Source organism: Coptis chinensis, chromosome 6, assembly GCF_015680905.1.
Source record: "Coptis chinensis isolate HL-2020 chromosome 6, ASM1568090v1, whole genome shotgun sequence".
In the NCBI taxonomy this organism is placed as follows: domain Eukaryota; kingdom Viridiplantae; phylum Streptophyta; class Magnoliopsida; order Ranunculales; family Ranunculaceae; genus Coptis; species Coptis chinensis.
Genome location: NC_141461.1, coordinates 71,908,190 through 71,931,190, shown reverse-complemented (window position 1 = coordinate 71,931,190; position 23,001 = coordinate 71,908,190). Strand labels below are relative to the sequence as shown.

At 35.7% G+C, this 23,001-nt stretch overlaps 1 protein-coding gene and 1 long non-coding RNA gene across 2 annotated transcripts; both read right to left on the bottom strand.

The window, feature by feature from the left end:
• Positions 1–58: 58 nt before the first annotated feature.
• LOC147494301 (peroxisomal acyl-coenzyme A oxidase 1-like) lies at positions 59–9,775 on the bottom strand. The gene is made up of 14 exons (XM_086567077.1): positions 9,434–9,775; positions 9,216–9,324; positions 9,069–9,130; positions 8,179–8,388; positions 7,825–7,912; positions 7,583–7,745; positions 6,849–7,047; positions 5,840–6,037; positions 4,802–4,933; positions 2,687–2,807; positions 1,564–1,674; positions 966–1,035; positions 678–861; positions 59–560 (listed from the first exon to the last, which is right to left on the bottom strand). Exons 1-14 carry the CDS (start codon positions 9,572–9,574, stop codon positions 351–353), a joined length of 1,998 nt encoding a protein of 665 aa, XP_086423203.1. The 5' UTR covers positions 9,575–9,775; the 3' UTR covers positions 59–350.
• LOC147494302 (uncharacterized) lies at positions 3,703–4,677 on the bottom strand. Its single transcript, XR_015199382.1, has 3 exons — positions 4,538–4,677; positions 4,326–4,446; positions 3,703–3,805 (listed from the first exon to the last, which is right to left on the bottom strand). It is a non-coding gene; the product is annotated as an uncharacterized LOC147494302 (long non-coding RNA).
• Positions 9,776–23,001: the final 13,226 nt, after the last annotated feature.

Genomic DNA, 23,001 nt, shown 5'->3' with positions numbered 1-23,001 from the left:
ACCATTAATTCCTTTCAACTACCAACCATGAGATCCCAAATTTTGGAATTGAAGAAACTACCGAGAAATTTAATTTATATAGATGGTGTCACTCAAAATTTAGTTTATATAGATATCTGCTTCAACAAAAATCAGACATAACAGAAGCTGAACTAAATCAATATAATATAGAGACTCCGCGTCATTTTCCAACGCAAAAAATGATTCTTTTTACATAAATAACACCTACTAAGTAGAGTGGTTCTGTTGCATAGCATCACCACCTTGGTGTGGGGTGCATCCCTACAGCTTTATTCATAAATATTGGTTGGCTACAAATCTAGAATTTGTTGGGACTTGGATCGGCACCTTCAGAGTCTTGCATTACGGAGTTGTTGCTTGAGCATAGGATATATGTATTCATGATAGCCATCGGGCACAACTGAATCGTTGAGTGGATCCTTCCATGCCTCGTTGTAAAGGTTTGGATATACATTCCCATCATAGCGACCAAGTACAGAGCCTAGGTAATGGTCTGTGTAGTTAAACGCATCAACTAGTGAAATCGCATTCGGACGGAGCTATGAACAGATATCAACAAGAATCAGTAGTTAGTATCCAAGGAAAGATTCTTCAGACAGCGTTATCCATATGTACAACTATTCCACAAGATAGTTACTGAGTTAAATGACTGGTACCTGAGCATAGAGTGATCTGAGTTGATCATTAACAAGTGAGGCTTGCTTCGGTGTGATGCTTCCAGTGGAAAGGAAGTCACCCTGATACTTGTGAACCAAGAAGAGGGCATAGATCCCGCACAGCAATTGTAGCTGTTCTTTCACCCCCTTTCCTGGTATGTCTTGCTGTAGCTTCTCTATGAATCTGTGAAACATATTGTTCATAAGATTAATCAATCAAATCCAAGTGTGTATCTCACGTTACAAATATTTGGTTTACGTAGATAAAAAGTGGACAGAGAAGCTTACTTGGAAACCACAATTAATTGGCAGTGAGCAACAGCTGCCTCCGCTAAATCAGATGAGAGTTCTGTAAAACCTACATAAAAGTATTAAAAAAAAAAAAAGACTGAAACTTAGCTCACAGAAATATAGTCTGCAAATAAACAATATAAGAAGCTAGGAGCAAGCAATCCTTCCTACACATCAAATACCACATGGGACGCATACAAACGAATTAAACAAAAAGGGAAACAATTATCAGGCTATATTGACTTACCCACCACCACCACCCACACACACACAAAAAGACCTAACCATAAAGATACATCAGATGAAGTTCTCGTAGCCGCTGGATTTTGGTCTTCTGTTTTTGTTTTTTATTTTTTTGCGAGGTTTGGGATGCGGAGGTGGTAAGTCAGTATAGCCAAAAGTCCTAAAACATAAACCTGCTAGTGAGTTGAGCATATAGGGATCAAAAAGTCAAAGTTGGCGTATCTGGGTGAAGAGAGGACTGAGGGAAAGGGAGGCCTAACTAAGCTTACGGTTACTCTTTTAAGACGAGGCTGTTAAGTTTGAAGATACAAAATGGAAAATCGTCCCAATTAGACCACAAAATGAAGATTACCTTCTTCTTGGCTTGGCAGTTTGCTTATGTTTCTAGCACAGGCAACAGACATTCTACAAGCCCTTGCCTCAAATGCTTCCAATATTACACTGGGCTTCACCCAATCCTCAGCTGCATCAAAAGAAAAAGATGAATTTCTAGACCAACATGTAGGCCATGATGCAGTCGCCATGAGTAAACTATTTCATTTGATACATAGAGAAATACATAGTAGACACACACAAATGGAATACAAGTTCTGTGGCCGCACTGGTCATAGCATTAAAGAATATCAATCTACTTAAAATTACAGGAAAAATAAATACATCATTATCCGTGAAGCATCATGAAGTTCAGATTTGTTTTAGGTTTTTTTTTTGGAGATTTGTTTTAGTTAGCAGATAAGAAAGGTATCCTTTTCATAGTGTTTACACTATCCTAGCAATGACATGAATGGGGCCACAGAGTGCAACTTCAGTGTAAACGCTTTTTTTTTCTTTTGATCAATTGAAATTTTCCTTAATGTGGAAATTCAGGTACCAGTGGCCAATACATAAGCAAGTACCCTTTAGGAAGTAGCTAAGGGTGCTATAAATAGAAATAAGCTGAAACAGCCACAAAGCTATGCAATTATAAAATCCCAACCACATACAAATTCTCCAGCGATGACCTGTCAAAACAATTGCTTTAACATTGAACATGAGGTCTTCCTCTCGTGTTAGACTGAATTGAGAAGTCTACGAATGCTTACACACAAAGACACATTGACAAGTGCCCAAGTTCCTCAGACTTCAAACATAAACATAAACACCATCAAAGTTACAAGTAGATGAAGAATAAGATAAAGCCTATAAGTCAGGCTGACGAAAGACGAAGGAGGTCATTTCTCTCTTATCAAGAGATTCAAATGCAATTTCAAGAGGAATGACACCCATAACTATATGTACACGTCCGTATTCTATTAATTGCATCCAAAGTAAATACAATTGAGCTGTCTTCTTTCCCCTTTCCAATAATGCATGACTATTATCACCTAGAGTCTAAACATGCAGCTTTAATACATTGCAAAGAAAAGAGGATGCTTGAAGTAAAGGTGCTTCAAGACAGACTTTACTACCAACAAAAGAAAGAACAACTTTACTACCTCTTTGCACATCACATTGACACTGCATCAAATGTTCTATTCGTCCCATATAAGATGTTGTACCAACGGGATTTTTGCCAGACCCCAGTTGAGAAACAGTCTTCATAAGAAACCTCGCAACCTACAAGAAATATGCACATTACGCTAAAATGAAGAATGTTCAACAATACTTGAAGTTTCATTCATACCCCTACAACAATAATAATATTATATTATCATTAATAATAATAAGTAAATAAACAAATAAATAAGAAAAAGGGGAATTGAAGCAATTTTGTTGTTGATCAGTGAAACAAAAAATTGCACTAATCGAATGGGGAAATAATGAGTCAAAGAGAGGTGATTTGGGAAGTAAGACATCCCAACCATGGCCCAAAATATCGCCGAGATATCCGATATCTCGCCAATATATCTCGGTAAATTGGTACACCGATATCGATATTTCCGACATATATCCACCGAATATTGAACCCCTTTTTTTCCGAGATATATCGGAATTTCCGATATGAAAGTTTATATCACCGATATAATCGATATTTCCGAGATAATCGATATATATCAGTTGACTTTTTGACCAATTGTTAATAACTTAATATTGAAATTTCCGAAATATCCGATATATCCGAGATATATCGGCGAGATATCCGAGATATATCGGTGAGATATCCGATATTTTAGAAACTTTGGACTAGTCACAAAAAAAACCGAGATATCCGATATATCCGAAATATCCGATATATCTCGGTTTTTGGGTACACCGATATATTAACCGATATCGAAATTTTGGGCCTTGATCCCAACCAGGTTGGCATTCCTTAGCCAACTCATCACTTTCCATTAAAGATTAATGAAATTTTTCAACAAGCAAGAATAAATACCAATCACAAAACTTCAACTGAAGAAGATACAGATAAGAAATTCCATACACAACCACTAATCACTGCAGATTCCATCCTTCAATACCTTTACTAATGTAAACTGATTATAAACTGATTACTCTCAGATTTCAACAACTTACATGTGTACCGCAGCTTAAAAAATCAGTTATCTTTTGATGATGTAAGTTGGCTTAAACACAGAAGATGCTGCTGGTAAGATACTTAAACATGTACACAAAACCTATTCACCAACGAAAAAGTTGTGCCAATCTCCAATCAGTCAATCACTCTGAGACTGTAATTTTCAGTCTTAAATGCTAATAAAAACCATTGTTAGCTTCAAATATTTGTAATACAATGTATATAAATATTCTTTTCTTGTTCAAAACATGTTGCTAACTGTGATCATCAAATCTTTATATACATCAACTAAAAGTTCGAATGTTTTTTGAAAGAAAATAGACACAGGCTGGCAGCGCTCTGGTCACATGGAGCATTTCAAGTTAGACATTCTCAGTTTTCACTCCCACTCCCAAATCTACTATCCACCTTAGTGACTTATTTCACCATATATGTATGATACAAGCACAAAAACTGTGTTTCTGTAAATCTTCTGTTTTTGGGTGTTCAAGTCCTCCAAAGAAAAAGCTCGTATTTTTAATGTTATTCAACTTGTAAATTTATCAAATTCTTTTTATTATTATTATTAGTCAATTATAATATACAAAAGACATTCTACAAAAGTTATCATCAATGTCTACCAGTTGTTGCATATCCAATTGACTACCCTCAAAGAAAACAAAAAAGCTGTAGCCTGCCCCCATTCCACTGTCCTTCCCAAGAAATAAAGTTCCTGATTGGGTTTCAATAAGCCCATTGAACCTGGATTGAATAAGCACAAAATGATTGTTCGCTATCCCCCACTCAGTTAATTTAAAGGTATGGAACCAAGATGTTACCTCCAACAACTTACATGATTTTTGATGGATATGTCGTATGAGGTGCTCACATACATTATATACAACCCTTCCTACTCCACTACTCACTCCCAGGAGGCCAGGAAAGCTTTTTGGATTAGATTGTAGCAAGAACATTGATATTGATGAAGCAAGCGGAATACTATTAAAATTCCCAGGGTGAGTTAATTTCATGACAGAAATATCTACAAGAATCTACATAACAATACCAATATAAGTAACAATAACGTTGATGAAGGACATTAGTATAATTCACAAACCTGTAAAAGCAAAACAACGTTATCTCCTTCGTATGTACAGGCAGGAACATACACAGCAAATAACTCGGGGAGTCCACTGCTACATAGGTAACCATGACCGCCACAAAGTTTACGACATTCTTCAATACCATCCTGCAGTAAAAAATTTAACATATGGGTCAGGCAAAAACGAATCATACAACAAAACAGAAAGTAAAAAGTTTAAGTAGGGGAAGACCAAAACCCATATGAGAATAAGGTTGAATTGTAAGCCAAATATAACCATAGTAAGCCATTCTTAATGAAACATCAAACACTGAAAATTCCTCACATATAAGCCTCTGCACTGACATTTTTTACATGAAGCAAAATTTTAGCATGTTAAGTACTTACTATTTAGTTTCATGGCAAACACAAACTGTTCAAAATTGACAATACTCACAAAAAATGTTGCAATTTTGTCTAAATATCACCTAATAACTCTCAAATTATGTGAGTTGATCAACTTTTCTTCTCCTTTCATTGACTGATTGATGGAATAGAGATGCAGAAATTGACCACACTTAAAGACCTGTGTTTGTAAGGAATGCAAGTTAGGTATTTCCTAAGGAAAGGGTAAGCGGTCGTATTGACCTGGTGCTCTAAGAGATCCAAAGAGCTCACACTTGCTATTCTTCGGGTCACAACAGTATGGCACTTATTTTAGACCTCTGATTGTATAGCAAATAAGGGAAAGGTGGAATCCGTGACTGCACCACTAGCCATATCAGGAAAGAGCTGAACAGAAGTAGGAATGTCAATGAGAGGCACCACTACTACTGACAATTGGACTTGGTCCAAAGAAGACCTTAGTTCAAACTATGCCACCAAAGGCGACACCTGGGCCTTTTTTTCTGTGTTATATTATGTTTTTCCCCTTAAATATTTAAGGCAGGGACTTAAGAAATGAGATATCTTACTGTGTATCTCTGAACTACAAATTTTACTATAATGGCAACAAAGGAAAGATGAAAGTATTTCAACCAAGTAATAGCTGTATGGTGTCCAACATGTACATACAGCTGTGGTGGAAGTAGTCAAGGACTTCAAACCAGCAGTACAGGCATGAGCCTCAGGCAATGTGGAGAAATCGTTGGCTTGCAATCTCTGTGTCACGTCCGTGTACAACCATTTCAGCCACTCGCCAACAAATCTGTAAGCATATGCAGTAGCCAGTAAAGGGAAGAGCCTACTCTGCTGAGTCTTGTAATCGATCACCTAAAGACAGAAACAGCAAAGAGCTGATATGAACACATTCACTTTGAAATGAATCAGGAATAATAAACAAATTATTTTAAAATCATCTAAATACTACGGCTGATTCTCCAATTTATAGATGAAACTGTATTTATTATATCGTAAAATGCATTGTTTGCAGGCTGGTAAGAGCCTTTGCTGTACAGTAGCTTGTCGTAGGTAATAATATTGCAATTTTTTGAGTTTCCGCATTCACCTTAGAGAACCTCACTTGGTGACAGTGAAAACAATAACCACCGGATCAGAAAATTGAAACCACGGGTTTATGAGCAAAATAGGTATCAAGGAGTGGACACTGAACCAAATCTTCAAATATGATATTATGCTAAATTCATCTATTTTACATATAGCATAGGGTTATAGGGTTCCACAAGTATGTTTCCACATCTTTACACTATACGATGGCCGGACTTTTAGGAGTCATACTTCTCAACCGCACAATGTCATTCAAATCTCTTTTTTTAGATTTTAGAACCACCTCCCTTCCTTTATTAAAATTACCTACCCTCTTATTTATTACAATTGTCTCCCTCCTCTTTATTAAAATGAACCACCACGTTCCCCAATAATCTTAGGCGTGGTCTTCTTCACTAAAAACCTAAATTAATATATAGGAATTGCATAAACGTAGTTATATTTTTCACCTTTTTTAGATAATTGTTTCTCTTTAGTTCTTTTAACAATTTTCTTTTTAGTTATTTACCTGTTAAAGCATGTATGAGCACATATGAGCATAAGTTATTCATGTGCATAAAACCACTTCCCGACTTACCTGGGTCTCAGGTCCGCCATTCTGTGAACCAAATTGTCTTCTGACAGCACTATATCTTGTGGCAATACAAACTGCTCGTGATAAAGCACAAGAAGCATCAGCGACAATTGTTTGGCGTACATAAACCATGGTTCCGTAAACAAGTTGACGAGGAACATCTGATTGCGTGACTTTCCCTTCCCTTGTAATCTGAGAAACCCTGAAATGTATGGGATGCGTCAGTAAGAAAGTTATTGCAGTAATTGCCTACTAGGTACTCAAACAATATACCAAATTAAAATAATTATAGGCTTAAAATCTTCTATTTTACCTCTAGAACATCGGTAAACAATTATGACCATTATTGTAACTAACTTAAGAAAGGGGTTTGCCTTCATCTATTTATTTTCGAAGTTTAAGTAACATATATTTTGCATCTTAAGCTCTACTTTGTATCCTTGCAAATTAAGCAACATTTGGTTTCTTAGGCTAAAAGGATTTTCATTGTTGCTACTTTGTCCCTCCACTCCCTTAATGTATGAGAAACAAGGCAATATTGTAAAGGAGGACAAGGAAGGGAGAACTGCAGTAAGATATAGGTAGGAGTAACCAAGACCACTATGTTCAAGAAAAAGAAAGAATTACTGAATAAGTATTCCCAAGAGACAAGATTTGACACATGAATATGAAAAAAAAAATGCGTAGGAAAATAAGTTTTTAAACAACTGAAAATAGAGAGGAAGTAGGAAACAAACCGCATCAACATTTGGTTCCTTGGAATGCGAACATGATCAAACTGCAGGACACCATTATCCATGGTATTGTAGGCTCCATTACCAAACTTCATTCCAATATCACCAACGGTAATCCCTGGTAGAGGAGAGTGATCATCCAAGCTACGGAGCTGAACAATGAAACCTGTAAAAACAATGTTTTTTTATAAATGAGCATATAAAACTCTCTGCAGTGCTTTTAGAAAACACGGTAAGAAACTTACCATGAACCCCATGTTCCTGACCGTCTGTCAATAGACGAGCATAAACAACTGCGTGAGTTGAAACTTTACCCAGCCCACCGGGCCACCACTGTTCATAACAATGCATAAACGGATTAATGTAACAAAACAAAGAAAAACCTTTCACACAAGCATGACATGTTACATCAGATGCACCACCGGCTAACCACCACTTCGTAAGTCCTTAAAAGTAATATATCACTGACATACATGGACAACAAATTTAATTTATCAGATCTCCTAGGAAAATGTTGATATGTCCACATTGTAATGCTTTACAGAACTTCACTAACTCAAGTGTATCTTTCTTCAAAATTAAATAGAGTTCATCCTTACTTTGCTTGAAGTCAGCGTAGGACTATGAATGATAAACTCATCGGTTAGGGGGTCAAATGTTGCTGTGGTTTCTAATCCTTGAACATTGGAGCCATGTCCAAGCTCTGTTTGTGCATAGCATCCAATTATTTGCATCTTAAATGCCAGGGGTAACCACTTCTGTTGCTGCTCGTCAGTGCCTTGTCCTTTAATAGCAGGTATGAACATGCCCTACACCAATACAAATGATATTAATAGAATAATACAAGAAAAGGCAAATGAAAAAGTATGTGTAAAACCAATATTGCTATTCAAATTTTAACTTGATTTTAGAGTACTTCAGGTATTAAATCTTATAGCGTGCCTGACACATATTTGAGATAAACTTACAAGGATCACTTTTCTATTGTGATGTTTACACACTTATACTAATCAATTTCTCTTTATTCCAGTATATTTTAACATTGATTGTAATCTATAATATAAATGCACTTTCCTTCACTAAGTTAATAAGAAAGTGAGATAACTGATTTGATATGAGGCTTAAATAAATCATTTCAAGAATGAATAGCATGCATAAGGACCTTCTTTTCCAGACAACACATGCATAAGACAAGGTAAAATCCAATATGAACGCCTACTCAAGAGAACTTGAAACCTGAGGTCCGATGAATTGTTAGTAAAATATAGATGTGATATGGGATAGTAGCAGGAATAGGGGCTATGGCATCTATCAGATTATTAGACAAACACCGTCTTTCATATATTTTTACAACTTTTCCCAATATCTAGGACATGGATACAAGCACCATTAAGTAACTTGACAATGTGGTTTATCTATTGATATGTATAAGCTATATTTCATATTCTTTGCAATAACAACGACATAAAATTCATGATGTAGTACTAACCCAATGCAAATCTGTGAAAGCCGGCTCATCCACAAAATTCCTTAGCTTGTTTGCCTCTTCCTCTGTAATTATATATATAGCATTATAATTAGAATTATTATAACAAAAAAAAAATCCAAACAACTAGATGAGATATAAAAATTATACCAGAGAGACGGAGCTCAATGATTCGTTTCCAAGCATGAGCTGCTTTCCTAAGAGTGTTTTTCACCAATTCTTTCCGACCAAGCATAGTTCTTCCATCCTTGCTAAAAGCCTTAAAATAAAAACATATAAAAAACAAAACTTGAAATAAAAAACCAAACAAAACCATATAAAAAACAATGCCCCGATCGAGAATTGCATAAAAAAACATGAAAACTTACGGGGTCACTAGCAACGAGACGAGACATACGATCAGTAACATTGAAATCATGTTGAGAACCAGCCCAGACAATTTTCATAGCATCGACATCGAATTGAGCTTTGTTTCTTTCATCAGCTAAGTGATCTACTACTACTTCCATTCTTCTTTTAAAGTTTGATCTGACAAGTTTGTTTTTTTTTTTTTCCTTGGCAGAAACAAAAACAAAGGAGAGGAGTTTGAGTTTGAGTTTGTGTTTGTGTTTGTTTTTGTTTGTTGTTGTTGTTGTTGTGGTGCGTGTGTTTTAGTTAAAAAATTGGTCGGTGTTGTAGTTCTCGCACGTTTATTAATTAATATAAGGATCAGATTTGTTGAGACTCCCAAGGAGGATAAAATTAGTTTTTTTTTAAATGACTTTTTTACCCTTATTGTTGCTTTTTGGAAGACCGACAACCACTCTCGCCCCAACAAGTCAACCCCCACTCTTTTTAGTTTTTATTGTTTGTGTAGTTTTGAATCTTGATATATTACTAGCAGTGTAGCGGGCCTGCCAATTCTTAAACCCATCATGTGTAGTCCTGTTAATTTTTTGGCTTTTAAATTTAGGCCCAAACATATAAATTGACCACTAATTTCAGTTTTAGACAAGGTCGACCAATAATTATGGTTTTAGGATAAAAACGGGATGATATCAGCATCTATCATTAATAATTTTGCTATAAAAACATTTTCGGACTGACGTCAGCAAGTTATTTTTTATTAATACCAATTATGACTTTCTCTGATATACATGCAAGCACTACTATACATGTATGATATGCACTGCATATGAATATCAACATGCACATATCATTATGCATGTGTATAATACACATACAAACATCATTATGCATGTGTATATATGCATAACACACATGCAAACACTACTGTATATGTGTACATGCACACACTATTATGCATGTATATAACAAACATACAAACACTACTACCACACATGCACATACAATTATGCATGTGTTTAACAAACATGCAAACACTACTACGCATGTATGATATGCACTATATGTGTCCAACAAACATATTAGTTATAGTGCTTAGGCATTATTGTCGTCATTTTGTTGTTGATTGTCATCACTTTCTTCACCATCATTGTCTTCTTCTTCATACTCATCATCAGTTTCATAATTTATAACTTCTCTTGACGTGTCATCATTATTCAAAACACTATGTGCATGACAATAATCATCATTCGAAGCACACTTCAACTTTGTACAGTGAGTTGATTCTCCACTATTATAGCGACATCGTAGGCTCGGATCTATGTCTTCTTCATTTTGTTCTCTATAAACTTTGGATTTCAACTTCCTCCGACGATACGTCTACACCAACAAACAATAACACGATACAAATGATTGAAAACTTCTCAAAAATTAATCAACTTTTTAAAATGTATGTAATAACCCTAAAATATTTGTGATACTTCATTCGTTAATTTCACGCAAATACAACACACATGCAAATAAATTTATGCATGTGTGCTAGAACATGCAAACAACTTTATGCATGTAAATTCATTTATCAAATTAGTTGTGAATAAAAGTAAAAATTGAATAACAACATGCCAATTACATACATATTTACATACAATAAAAATGTAAATAAGATAAATCACAAAAGCTAGGGTTTTACCTTTAATGGTAATTCATCTTTTTCATTGTATGCATTTTCATTTCTTCCCAAATCTCCATCATTATGTTGATCTAAACTTTTCATTCTCAAATTGTTATAAATTAAGGCTTTCAAATTTCTTAAATTAACAAAAGTGGATGGTGAGATTAGGGTGTAATAAGAATCTACAAAACTAACAATGGTGGCTTTTGAGCTTTCATTCACTGAAGAAGAAACAAAAGAGTTTGCAACTGGTTCAAAAGAGTTGGGTTTAAACTAGAAGGGGTTCAAAAGAGAAAGGCAATACCATTCAAAAGAGTTGGGTTCAAAAGCAAATAAAGAGTAATACCATCTTTGCAACCGGTTTGTCCTTGGGCCTTAATTATTTGCGGAACCAAACTAGAAGTGAAATTAAAACGCGATTTTGTCCTACGGGTCCGTTTTCTGTTTTAATTTTGGCCGATGTGCTTAAGCCTATATATATATATATATATATATATATATATATATATATTACGACATACTATTCTAACATACTATCTTGACATACCTAGCCAACTATTAGATCTTGCAAATCTAACATCTAGATATGCTTCTAAGAAACCAAACAAATAAAACATGGGGCAAAAATGTTATTTTCATTTTTCTTACGAAAGAAAAATCCTTTCCTTCATTCTTCATTCACGTTGGTCTGCTTTCATTGCTAAAAAATTCTCTGTTCATAAGTATATATACTCAACAAACTAAAAGGGAGAAAAAATGTTTTGCTTTTTCTCGATTTCTACTAGTTTCGCTTCAGGCAATCATTGTAAGAGAAATCCATATCGAAGATGAACACGTATTCGTTCCTCCCACATAAGTTTTACATGGAGGAGACGAAGATTAGAATTGAGGCTGCCTTTAATTTGTTGAAGAAAAAATATGAAAACTAGAATTGTTGAAGTGGAAAATGGCCCATTCCAACCGTTTGCTTCTCTGTTGTGGAGAATCTCATTGAAGGATGGCGGAATTTTCAATTTTTTTTTAAATACCTTGGATTTCTAGTAAAGATAAATGAACCTTTTTGGCAAGTGGCTGCTGATATATGATAGTTGTAAAAAATGTGATAATTGTTCCTTGGAAGCTCAAGACTGATCTTGCAGAAATTTGAACCAGCAAATACTTGGATCGACGAGATAGAGAATAACGCGATATAGATATTAGAAACTTCAGTTTAAGTCTCAAAGATGGCTGCGTGAAACTAAATGGTATTACACTTTTACTACGTTTAAAGATTGATTATCTAATTTGGTGTAAAAGCGAATTCAAAGTTCCTTACTCATGATCTTCGCGTTCGTAAAGTTGAAGTAAGGATCGAACCAACCTAAATGTTAGGAAATTTACAACTTGGTTGTTACTCTCAGGGAACTAGTGAGTAAATTTATATTAATACTAGGTTTATTTCCTACACAAACATTAAAGAAAAACATTAAGATTCGAAATATGAAACTAAGACAAAATACAATTTAACAAAGAAAATGTGGAAAGCTAATCCTCCTCATGTGAAAATAACATTTAGTTGTTGATTTGAAAAGGTGAATTTGATTATTCCTAGACTCATAGACAAGCCCTAATGGAAGAAAACTTGATCCCTAACATGTATGACTCATTTCTAAACTCATACATGTTAGTAATTGGAATCAAGTAATGACTTATCTCTAAGCTCATTACTTGATTTCTAACTAGACACTACACCAACTATCATTTTGGGATAAGATGTAGGTCTATTTGTTCTTCCTAACAACCTACCAAGCCAACAACAATTATTTCCCCTCGCATGAGTTGGATTAACTCCCCAAAAGGGAAATTAGCTCATGATCCTTGGAATAAAGGATTACAAACTTGAAGAACAAAAAGAGAGAGAGGAAGAGGAAGAAGAAAAACTAACTAAACTCACTTGCTTTTTATTTATTCTCTAGAAGAAAACCAAAGTTTCCTCCATTAAAACTATTACAAGCTTTCTTACTAAAAACTAAAAACTAAATAATAAGAATGACTAAGGAACTAAAATAATACAAGGTAAGGAAAAGAAGTCAAGGGAGTAAATGGAGTGTCCCCCCCTTTGTTTTGTTTTCTTCTTTATTTGAAAGACATCTCATTTCCTCCCATGTGAAACATCAAACCACATTTACTTCATTTTTATCCACCACATTAAAACAAAGTGACACCTTGTCTTTTTTTCACTATTAACACCTAATCTAATTAATTACATGCAAGGTGTCAACTTTGCACCAATAATTTGTCATTTTTGTTTTGACATGCTCCATGATTGATGACTCATCCAATCTTGCGGGCCCGTATAGTGGGTCCTATGTGCAGTCCAGTGGAGATCCGGTCTTTGGGCAATTTTACAACTTCTCGCCTATGCGTAGAGTTCATCGCCCTGATTGTCTGAGTAGCTCACTTGTCGCATTCGCAATCCTGGTTCAAGAGGTAGGAGCTTCGGAAGTTTGATGCTTCTGTGCGGATTTGAAAGAATTCATATACATGTCGTTTCTCGTGCTTTATTGCAGGTTTAAACCATATTTCCATGTTTACTGCGAATACCTGCAAAAGTATGAAAACATATTTATTTCATGATTATTAAACACATAGTTAACCAAATTTATATGTCTCAACAGGGTTTCATAATACACTTTTGGGTGCTTATTACTAAACAATGACCCCTTTAAAGAAAAGGTTGAAAAATGTTATTATGCTATTAGTGATTCTTCTTCCTCAAGAATGGATCTTCTGCTTAAGGGTGCCCTGCCTCACTGGCTAATGAATTTAGCCTTGCTTGCACTACACCCAATTTAAGTGAATAGTATGTTACATATGTAGCCGCCCGTATTTTTTGAGTATACTGACGAACATGAATGAAGAGTGAAGAATGAAGAAAAGGATTTTTCTTTCGTGGGAAAAATGAAAATGACATTTTTGCCCCATGTTTTATTTGTTTGGTTTCTTAGAAGCATATCTAGATGTTAGATTTGCAAGATCTAACGGTTGGCTAAGTATGTCAAGATAGTATGTCAACCTAGCCGGCCCGTGGTATATATTAAAATATATATATATATATATATATATATATATATATATATATATATATATATATATATATATATATATATAAAAAAAAAAACTCACAAGATATTCTCTCTCCTTACCATATCGTTATATTTTCCAAACCGAGCAATATTAGTGGTTCCTAAAAAAAGGAGGTGCTAATAATTAGAAACACCTCCCTATATTTGCTTAATTCTCCCTATTCTATTCTTAAATTACTATTACCTCCTCAATTTCTAATTTTATCACAAAAGCAAAAGCAAAAAATCCAAAGTCTCCATACAAAGAAGAAATAACTAAAAAAAAAAAAACCCTAAATCGAAACTACCGTGACCTGCCCTCTTTCTCTTTGAAAAAAAAATGTTATTTCTCCTACTCTACCAATCTCTTCATCCATTCTATTTGATAATTCAACTTCTTTGGATCATCTTTGTTTGATGCCCCATTTTTAGATATTTGGTTTGGTCTGATTATGTGTGTGAATCTTTCTCAAGTGGATGGCAGCAACTGTGGTTGATTTCTATATTACTACGTTTGCTCTGGCGGTAAGTAAGAGTGATGAAAAGAAGTTATACTGGTGGTTCAGCATGCTCCTCACATGAGTTTTTGTATGCTTATAAATAAAAAGACCACCTTGCAAGGCCTTGAGATTCAAGGACTTGGGAGCTAGATGTTGGGGTTTGTCTGCTTCACTCTATTTCTATCAGGTACACTATTACACACTCTTACTTACAAAAGCTACTCCTGATCACATGATGGCAACAATTATTAAAAATAATGGATGGCCAAGCTGATCGAATAATGTCAAATGATTTTCTGCAAGTGATAAGCACCCAAAACTGTAATATGAAACCCCATTGAGACATATAAATTTGGTTAATTATGTGTTTAATAATCATGAAATAAATATATTTTCGTACTTTTGCAGGTATTCGCAGTAAACATGAAAATATTGGTTAAACTTGCGTTAAAGCACGGGGAACGACGTATATATAAATTCTTTCAAATCAGCCATGTAAAGCCTAACAAATCCGCACAGAAGCATCAAACTTCCGAAGCTCCTACCTCTTGAACCAGGACTCCGAATGCGACAAGTGAGCTGCTCAGACAATCAGAGCGATGAAATCTACGCATATGCTGAAAGTTATAAAATTGCCAAAAGACCGAACCGCCACTAGACTGCACGTGGACCCACTATACGGGTCTGCAAGATTAGATGAGTCATCAATCATGGAGCATGTCAAGACAAAAATGCCAAATTATTGTTGCAAAGTTGATATCTTGCATGTAATTAATTAGATTAGGTGTTAATAGTGAAAAAAAGGCAAGATGTCACTTTGTTTTAATATGGTGGATAAAAATGAAGTAAATGTGGTTTGGTGTTTCACGTGGGAGGAAATGAGATTTCTCTCAAATGGAGAAGAAAACAAAACAAGGGGGGGGACAATCCATTTACTCTCTTGACTTCTTTTCCTTTACCATGTATTATTTTAGTTCCTTAGCTTGAGTATTTTTTTAGTTTTTGGTTTTGAAAACAAAAGCTTGTAATAGTTTTAATGGAGGAAACCTTGTGTTCCCCTTGAAAAATTCTCACTTCTTCATGCAAGTGAGTTTATAAATAGATAGTTTCTTCTTTTTGTTCTCTCTCTCTCTTTTTACATTCCACACTTGTTTTAGTTTTAGCCCAAGGATCATGAGCTAAACATTCCCTTTGTGGGGAGTTAATAACACTCATGTGAGGGAAAAGTCTTGTTATTTGGTTTAGTAGGTGTTTAGGAAGAACAACTAGGCCTACATCCTATCCCAAAATGATAGTTGGTGTAGAGTCTAGTTAGGGATCAAGTGATGAGCTTAGAGATAAGTCATTGCTTGGTTCCACATGCTAGCATGTATGAGCTTAGAGATGAGTCATATTTGTTAGGGATCAAGTTTTCTTTTAGTAGAACTTGTCTATGAGTTCTAGGAAGATTTTAGTGCACTTATAAAAATCAAATAACAAAAGTAATCTTCACATGAGGAGAATTAACTCTCCACTTTTGTTTTAGTAAAATTTTATTGTGTCTTAGTTGCATGATTTCGTAACTTAATATTTTTAATTTTTATGTAGTAAAGAAACCAAATATTTAGTATTAATATAATCATATTTAAACTTACTCAGTAGTTCCCTAAATGAGTAAAAACCAAGTTGTAAGTGGTCCTAGAATTTATTTTGGTTCGAATCCTTACTCCAAACTATATGAACATGAAGATCGTGAGTAAGGAAAATTTTTGAATTCAAAAAAGAGATTCAAATCTCTAACAAAGCAAAAGGCAAAAAGTTGAATATCAAAATGGCGATGCTGCCATTCTAAAGACTAAGGGCTTGTGCTACAGACTGGAAATTGCTCCAAGGGGAACCCCCACTCTCATCTTTCTTTCCTTTTCGTTTCTTTTTTACGTTTTTGTTTTATTTTCATTATTTTCGTCTCACAAAAGACCTGACCTCTCTCGAATTTTTTGTTGTACTTCTAGGTACAAAAAGTTAGGACCGGGAAAGTATACTACACAAGATTCTAAGGTTGCTGTGAAAATTTGAACTCATTGTGGCATAATCGACATGCGTGTGCGGTACTGGACTCGCGTCCGCAAATGTAACCCGCTTCCGCGGGTGTATTTTCTCTTTTGCTGCTCCTATTCTACCTCCAGCATCCACTGATAAATCCTGATCCATATCCAGGCCTAACTCTCTGGAACTATGAAAAAAATATTTGAATATCTTCTGGGATTAATTACGTCGACGGATTGAAACGTCTGTTTCATTTCTTTGGCGGACTTGCGGGAAGCAACAGGTTCCAAATTTTTACTGTTTTTGCATGAATGTCATGTACGTAGTTATTATGTACTAGTTTATGGATTATTATTTACGTGTTAGTGTAGAAATATGCATGAATCATGTTCATATACCTGTAAATATTTATATACGATTAACTGGGCGTGAATTGTATCTTAATGTATATATACATATAAATGGTACTGTTTTGCATGGTTATCTGTCTTTCTACGTATAAGTATCTATTGTTGCATGTTTAGTATTTCTCTATGTATAAGTATACATCTTGTATAATACTTCGATTTTGTCAAGAAAGATGAGAACATTCTAACGAGGGTTAAAATCTGAGTTGGGTAAGTTGTTTCTAAACCCTACGGGGTGAAGCTGCTCTCTATATGACACTCGCAATCTCAATGAGTATTGCCGAAATCGATTTATTATGCAATACAAGAGTCGTATTTTAGTTTATGTATAATACGTTGCATGTTTAGTTTTAGCATTGTCGTATTTATATGCGTACGTATACTATATTCGCATGCTACTGTATTTAGATACGTATGAGTGATTCAAATTTGCCTGTTACTGTTGATATACGTCTACGTAATATCGATCTACAAATTAGCGTACATATACGTATTACTGATGTATATTTGCCTATACGTATGGAAGTATTTATCGATGATACAATCTTGCCTATTCGTATAGCTATACCTATGAGTAGAGTATCTTCACATGCTACTGCATCTAGTATCGTATGAGTAGATCGTATTTGCATGCTTGTAATTTCACCCTTGCATAAATCTTAAAAAAAAAAAAAAAATAATAATAATAATAATAATAATAATTAAGAACGACCTTGCATAAATTTTAATTCCATAAATCTTAATCATATTCCAACGGTGGCTAGGAAACTTGAAAGATTGAGACTACTTAATTAGAACCGTGCTTACACGGAAAGCCTCCCTCATATCTCTCTTGTAACCTGGCCGTTGGTTTATACACACGTATTCCTCGCTTCACTGCTACATTAGCAGCAGCTTAGGCCTACGTTGTTCAACTCCAAAATCTTTAAGAGAATAATAAAATTCAAGTAATAATAAGTTCCTTCTGTCAATTAGATCTAATTTTATGATTGCATGAGATTAAGGTCTGGTTCCACTAAAGAATTTGAACATACCTATCGTCGAAAAAAATACGATAAGCAACTACGTGAGTTCTCACCTAAAAATTGTTCTCCTTCTGTTAATTACCTTCATTAAGTTCCTTCGTCGCCATTAACTTCTGCAGTTATGGCTGATGCTCCTCCACCAGCTGAGAAGCCCCTGTCGGACTTCTATACTGCATTACAGGAAGGACCTTCTTCCTGCATCAAACTTGAGGATATTGTTGGTGATTTTCATATCCCACCAAATGTTTTTAGTTTGTTACCTGTGTATCATTGTTTGGATCACGAAAAACCATACAATCATCTTCGTAGGCTTCAACAAGTGGCCACAACATTTCATCATCCAGCTGTCTCTAAGGAACAACTCTTGCTTCGGCTATTTTCATTCACCTTAGCAGAAAAAGCGTCAATTTGGCTTGCAGGACAACAACCACAATCCATAGACACATGGAATAAACTTGTTCAAGCTTTCATACTTCAATTTTACACTCAAAAGAAAACTACTGAAATGCTTCAGAAAATTCAATTCTTTCGTCAAAATCCTCATGAATCGTTTACGGAAGTATGGAGTCGCTTTACTGATCTTCTTTTAGAATGTCCTCATCACCAACTAGACAAAGCCATCCTTGTTCGTTCCTTCTTTAATGGACTTTCTGATCATCAAAAAGAAACTCGTGATATAATAAACGGCGGTTGCTTCATGGACAAAGGAGCTACTGAAGCATATACTTTTCTTGAAAAACAAGCGAAAAAAGGTACACACTGGGGTAACACTGAGCCGTCTAGATCATCAAAGGATACTGTAACAAAGGCTACATATATTTTTGAGGTAAAACCCGATCCCGAATTAAAAAAATTGATAGAATCCCTAACTAAAAAAGTAGATGCCCTTACAGTTTAAGTAAATGATCAACTCCCAAAACAGGTCATGAACGTTGACACATCCCCATGTGTTCTTTGTCTCAGTCCTGACCATCCTGATGCTTATTGTCCCTTGTTATATGCCTCCCCTTCTCAACCATCAGAAGAGGCATGTGCATTCAATATTCCTAATGCACCTTGGCTACAGCATCCGAATTTTGCTTGGCGCCAGAATAAGCAACAGCTGGGGGCTCCTCCAGGTTTCGCTAATCCACCTATTCGACCAACCAACAACTTTATTTCATACCGCCAAGGCAATAATCAACAATACCAACAAAGTCAGAATCAATTTCAAAATACTTCGGATGCTAACTATCAAACCAATCGTAGCCTTATTCTAGCCAATCCAAATCCCAACTATAATCAACAACTTCTCAACAATAATCGTGATCTAGTACCTGTTGCACAACCTGCGCCACTCGTTACGGATAGGACAAGTGAGATTTTCTTAGCTTACATGAAACAACAATCTCAAATTTTAACGTTTATCCAACAATCACTTCAACAATTAGCGCAAGAAAATAGTTAGAAAGGCGTGTTTCCTAGACAAGCAGTTCCAAACCCTAAGCCAACAAACACTACCTTTGAACTCACTAATGCACCGGGTACAAGTACTCCCAACCAAGGTGAGGTGCACGCAATCACTACTCTTCGATCTGGAAAAATTGTAGACAATCAAATACATATGCCAGATGATCAACCAAAGGAATTCGACGGTTCAAATGAATTTATTTCCAATAATGAACCTACAGAGGATTCACCAAATACAATAAAGTCAACATCTCAGAATTTAGGAAACAAGCAAGCGGACCCCTTTGCCAAATTCTGCCCTAAGGCACCGTTTCCTGCACGCTTGGCAAAGAATAAACCTGATGAGAATTTTGTTGAAATTCGAGAGACTTTTCAGAATTTGACAATCAACTTACCTTTTCTCGACACCTTAAAGCTATTGCCAAAACATGCAAAATTTCTGAAAGATATGTGCACCACAAAAAAGAGAACTAATGTTCCTCAACAAGCGTTCCTCACTGAACAGTTTCCATCCATCATCGAACACAATGGTATAGTCAAATACAAGGACCTTGGTAGACCAACGGTTCCATCCACCTTAGGTGACAAATATACGACTACTGCACTACTAGACCTAGGAGCTAGTGTGAACTTACTTCCATATTACTTATTTAAACAACTAGGTCTTCATGAGCTGAAACCCACCACCATGACTCTACAGTTAGCCGATCGTTCCATTAAGTATCCAAAAGGAATTGTGGAAAACGTCCTTGTAAAAGTTCAAGACTTTTTCTATCCTGTCGACTTTGTTATTTTGGATACTGAAGTTGCATGTGATTCCATTCCTATCATCTTAGGACGTCCGTTCCTAGCAACTGCTAATGCTCTTATTAACTGTAGGGATGGTTCCATGACCATGTTCTTCGGAAATCTTTCGGTCGAGGTAAATGTGTTCAAGATGATGAAACAAATTCCAGAGCCTGACATTGATGGTGAGGTGAACAGGGTTGATAGCATTGTGCAAGAGTATTTAACAAACACTTTTCCTGAAGATGAAGTATACCAATTTCTTTCCTTTAGCGATTCCGAATTTGAGGACGATGATTATACACAAGAAGTAAACAAATTATTAGAGTCAATACTATTATTTGACCCTACGATCGTGAGGTCCAGCGATTTGGAGGAACATCCATCTGTTTACTCTATGGAAGACGATTTTCCTCAAGAATCTTTAATACCCACTCCACCCGCCCCTGACTTAAAACCCCTTCTTTCGGAATTAAAATACGTACATCTTGATCCAGATGGTCGTCATCTAATTATTATATCATCTCAATTGACTGATGATCAAGAATCCCGTTTAATAGATGTCATTCAACAACACCGTTCTGCTATTGGATGGTCCCTCGATGACATTAAGGGCATTGACCCTAATGTATGCACCCATCGCATACATCTTGAAGAAAATGCTAAGACGTTGCGTGAACTGCAGCGTCGTCTAAATGCAACCATGAAAGATGTGGTACGGGAGGAAGTTTTAAGATTACTCGATGCAGGTATTATTTACCCTATATCCGATAGTATTTGGGTGAATCCAGTACACGTTGTTCCAAAGAAATCTGGCATTACAGTTGTGCGCAATGATAAAGATGAATGCATCCCCGCTCGTATTCCAATGAAATGGCGAATATGCATTGACTATCGCAAACTTAATGCAGTAACTCGTAAGGATCACTTTCCACGCCCCTTCATCGATCGGATGCTTAAATGGTTAGCCGGTCATGCGTATTCTGTTTTCTTGATGGTTATTCAGGATATTTTCAGATAGTCATAGATCCTGCTGATCAAGAAAAGACTACGTTCATTGTCCCTTTTGGTACATTTGCATATAAACGAATAATGCCTTTCGGCCTTTGCAATGCACCTGATACTTTCCAACGCTGCATGCTTCACATTTTCAGTGATATAGTTGAACGTTTTATGGAAGTATTCATGGACGACTTCTCAATATATGGAGATTCTTTCGATAGCTGTCTACAAAATCTTGAAAATGTCTTTACACGTTGTGAAGAGAAAAACCTTGTTCTTAATTGGGAAAAATGTCATTTCATGGTTAAAAAATGAATAGTTTTAGGACATATCATTTTAAAAGGCGGAATTGAAGTCGACAAAGCTAAGATAGAAAAAATTGCTTCACTTCCTATACCAAAAACAGTTCACGACATTCGTGCATTTTTAGGACACGCAGGTTTCTATAGGAGATTTATTCAAGATTTCTCAAAGGTTGCTCGACCTTTAACCAATCTCTTGCTTAAAGATGTCGTTTTTTACTTCAGTTTCAATTGCAAACAAGCTTTTGAGACTTTAAAATCCGCCTTAACTACCGCTCTCCTAATTCAACCACCTGATTGGTCTAAACCTTTTAAATTAATGTGTGACGCGAGTGACTATGCTATTGGAGATGTACTAGGGCAACGCCGAGAAGATAAACCAATTGTCATTTACTACGCGAGTAAAACCCTTAATGAAGCTCAACGTAACTATACAACCACTGAGAAAGAGTTTCTTGTCGTTGTATATGCCTTGGATAAGTTTCGTCCTTATCTAGTGGGTTCTTCCACAATTGTCTACACTGACCATGTGGCGCTTCATTACCTATTAGCGAAAAAAAATGCAAAACAGAGGTTGATCCGATGGATTCTCCTTTTGCAAGAGTTTACTCTAGAAATTAGAGATAAAAAAGGTTGCGAAAATGTGGTTGCAGACCATTTATCAAGACTTATCAGTGATGTTGATACTGATACAGAACCTATCTGTGATTCCTTTCCGGATGAACACTTATATTCCATTTTTTTGTCCCCCTGGTACGCTGACATAGTAAATTACTTAGTTATCGAGGAAGTCCATTCATCTTGGTCTCGTAATGACCGAAAAAAGTTCTTATCCACTGTGAAATTTTATTTCTGGGATGATCCCTACCTCTTCAAGTATTGTTCCGACCAACTAATCCGTCGTTGCATTCCAGACTGGGAACACACTGATGTGTTATCTTTCTGCCATGAACAATCTTGTGGTGGTCATTTTAGTGGTAATAAAACAGCGGTCAAGGTTCTACAATGTGGATTTTATTGGCCGACATTGTTTAGAGATGCACATGAGCATTGTAAAGCATGCAACCGCTGCCAGCAGCTAGGATGCATTACCCAACGCAATATGATTCCCTTAAATCCCATTTTAATTGTGGAAATCTTTGATGTATGGGGTATCGACTTCATGGGTCCTTTTCCAAATTCTCATGGTTTCCTTTACATACTGGTAGCAGTTGACTACGTGTCAAAATGGATTGAGGCATTGGCATGTCGTGCTAATGATCATAAAACGGTCATTTTGTTCGTAAAAGAAAATATTTTCTCTTGATTTGGTATTCCAA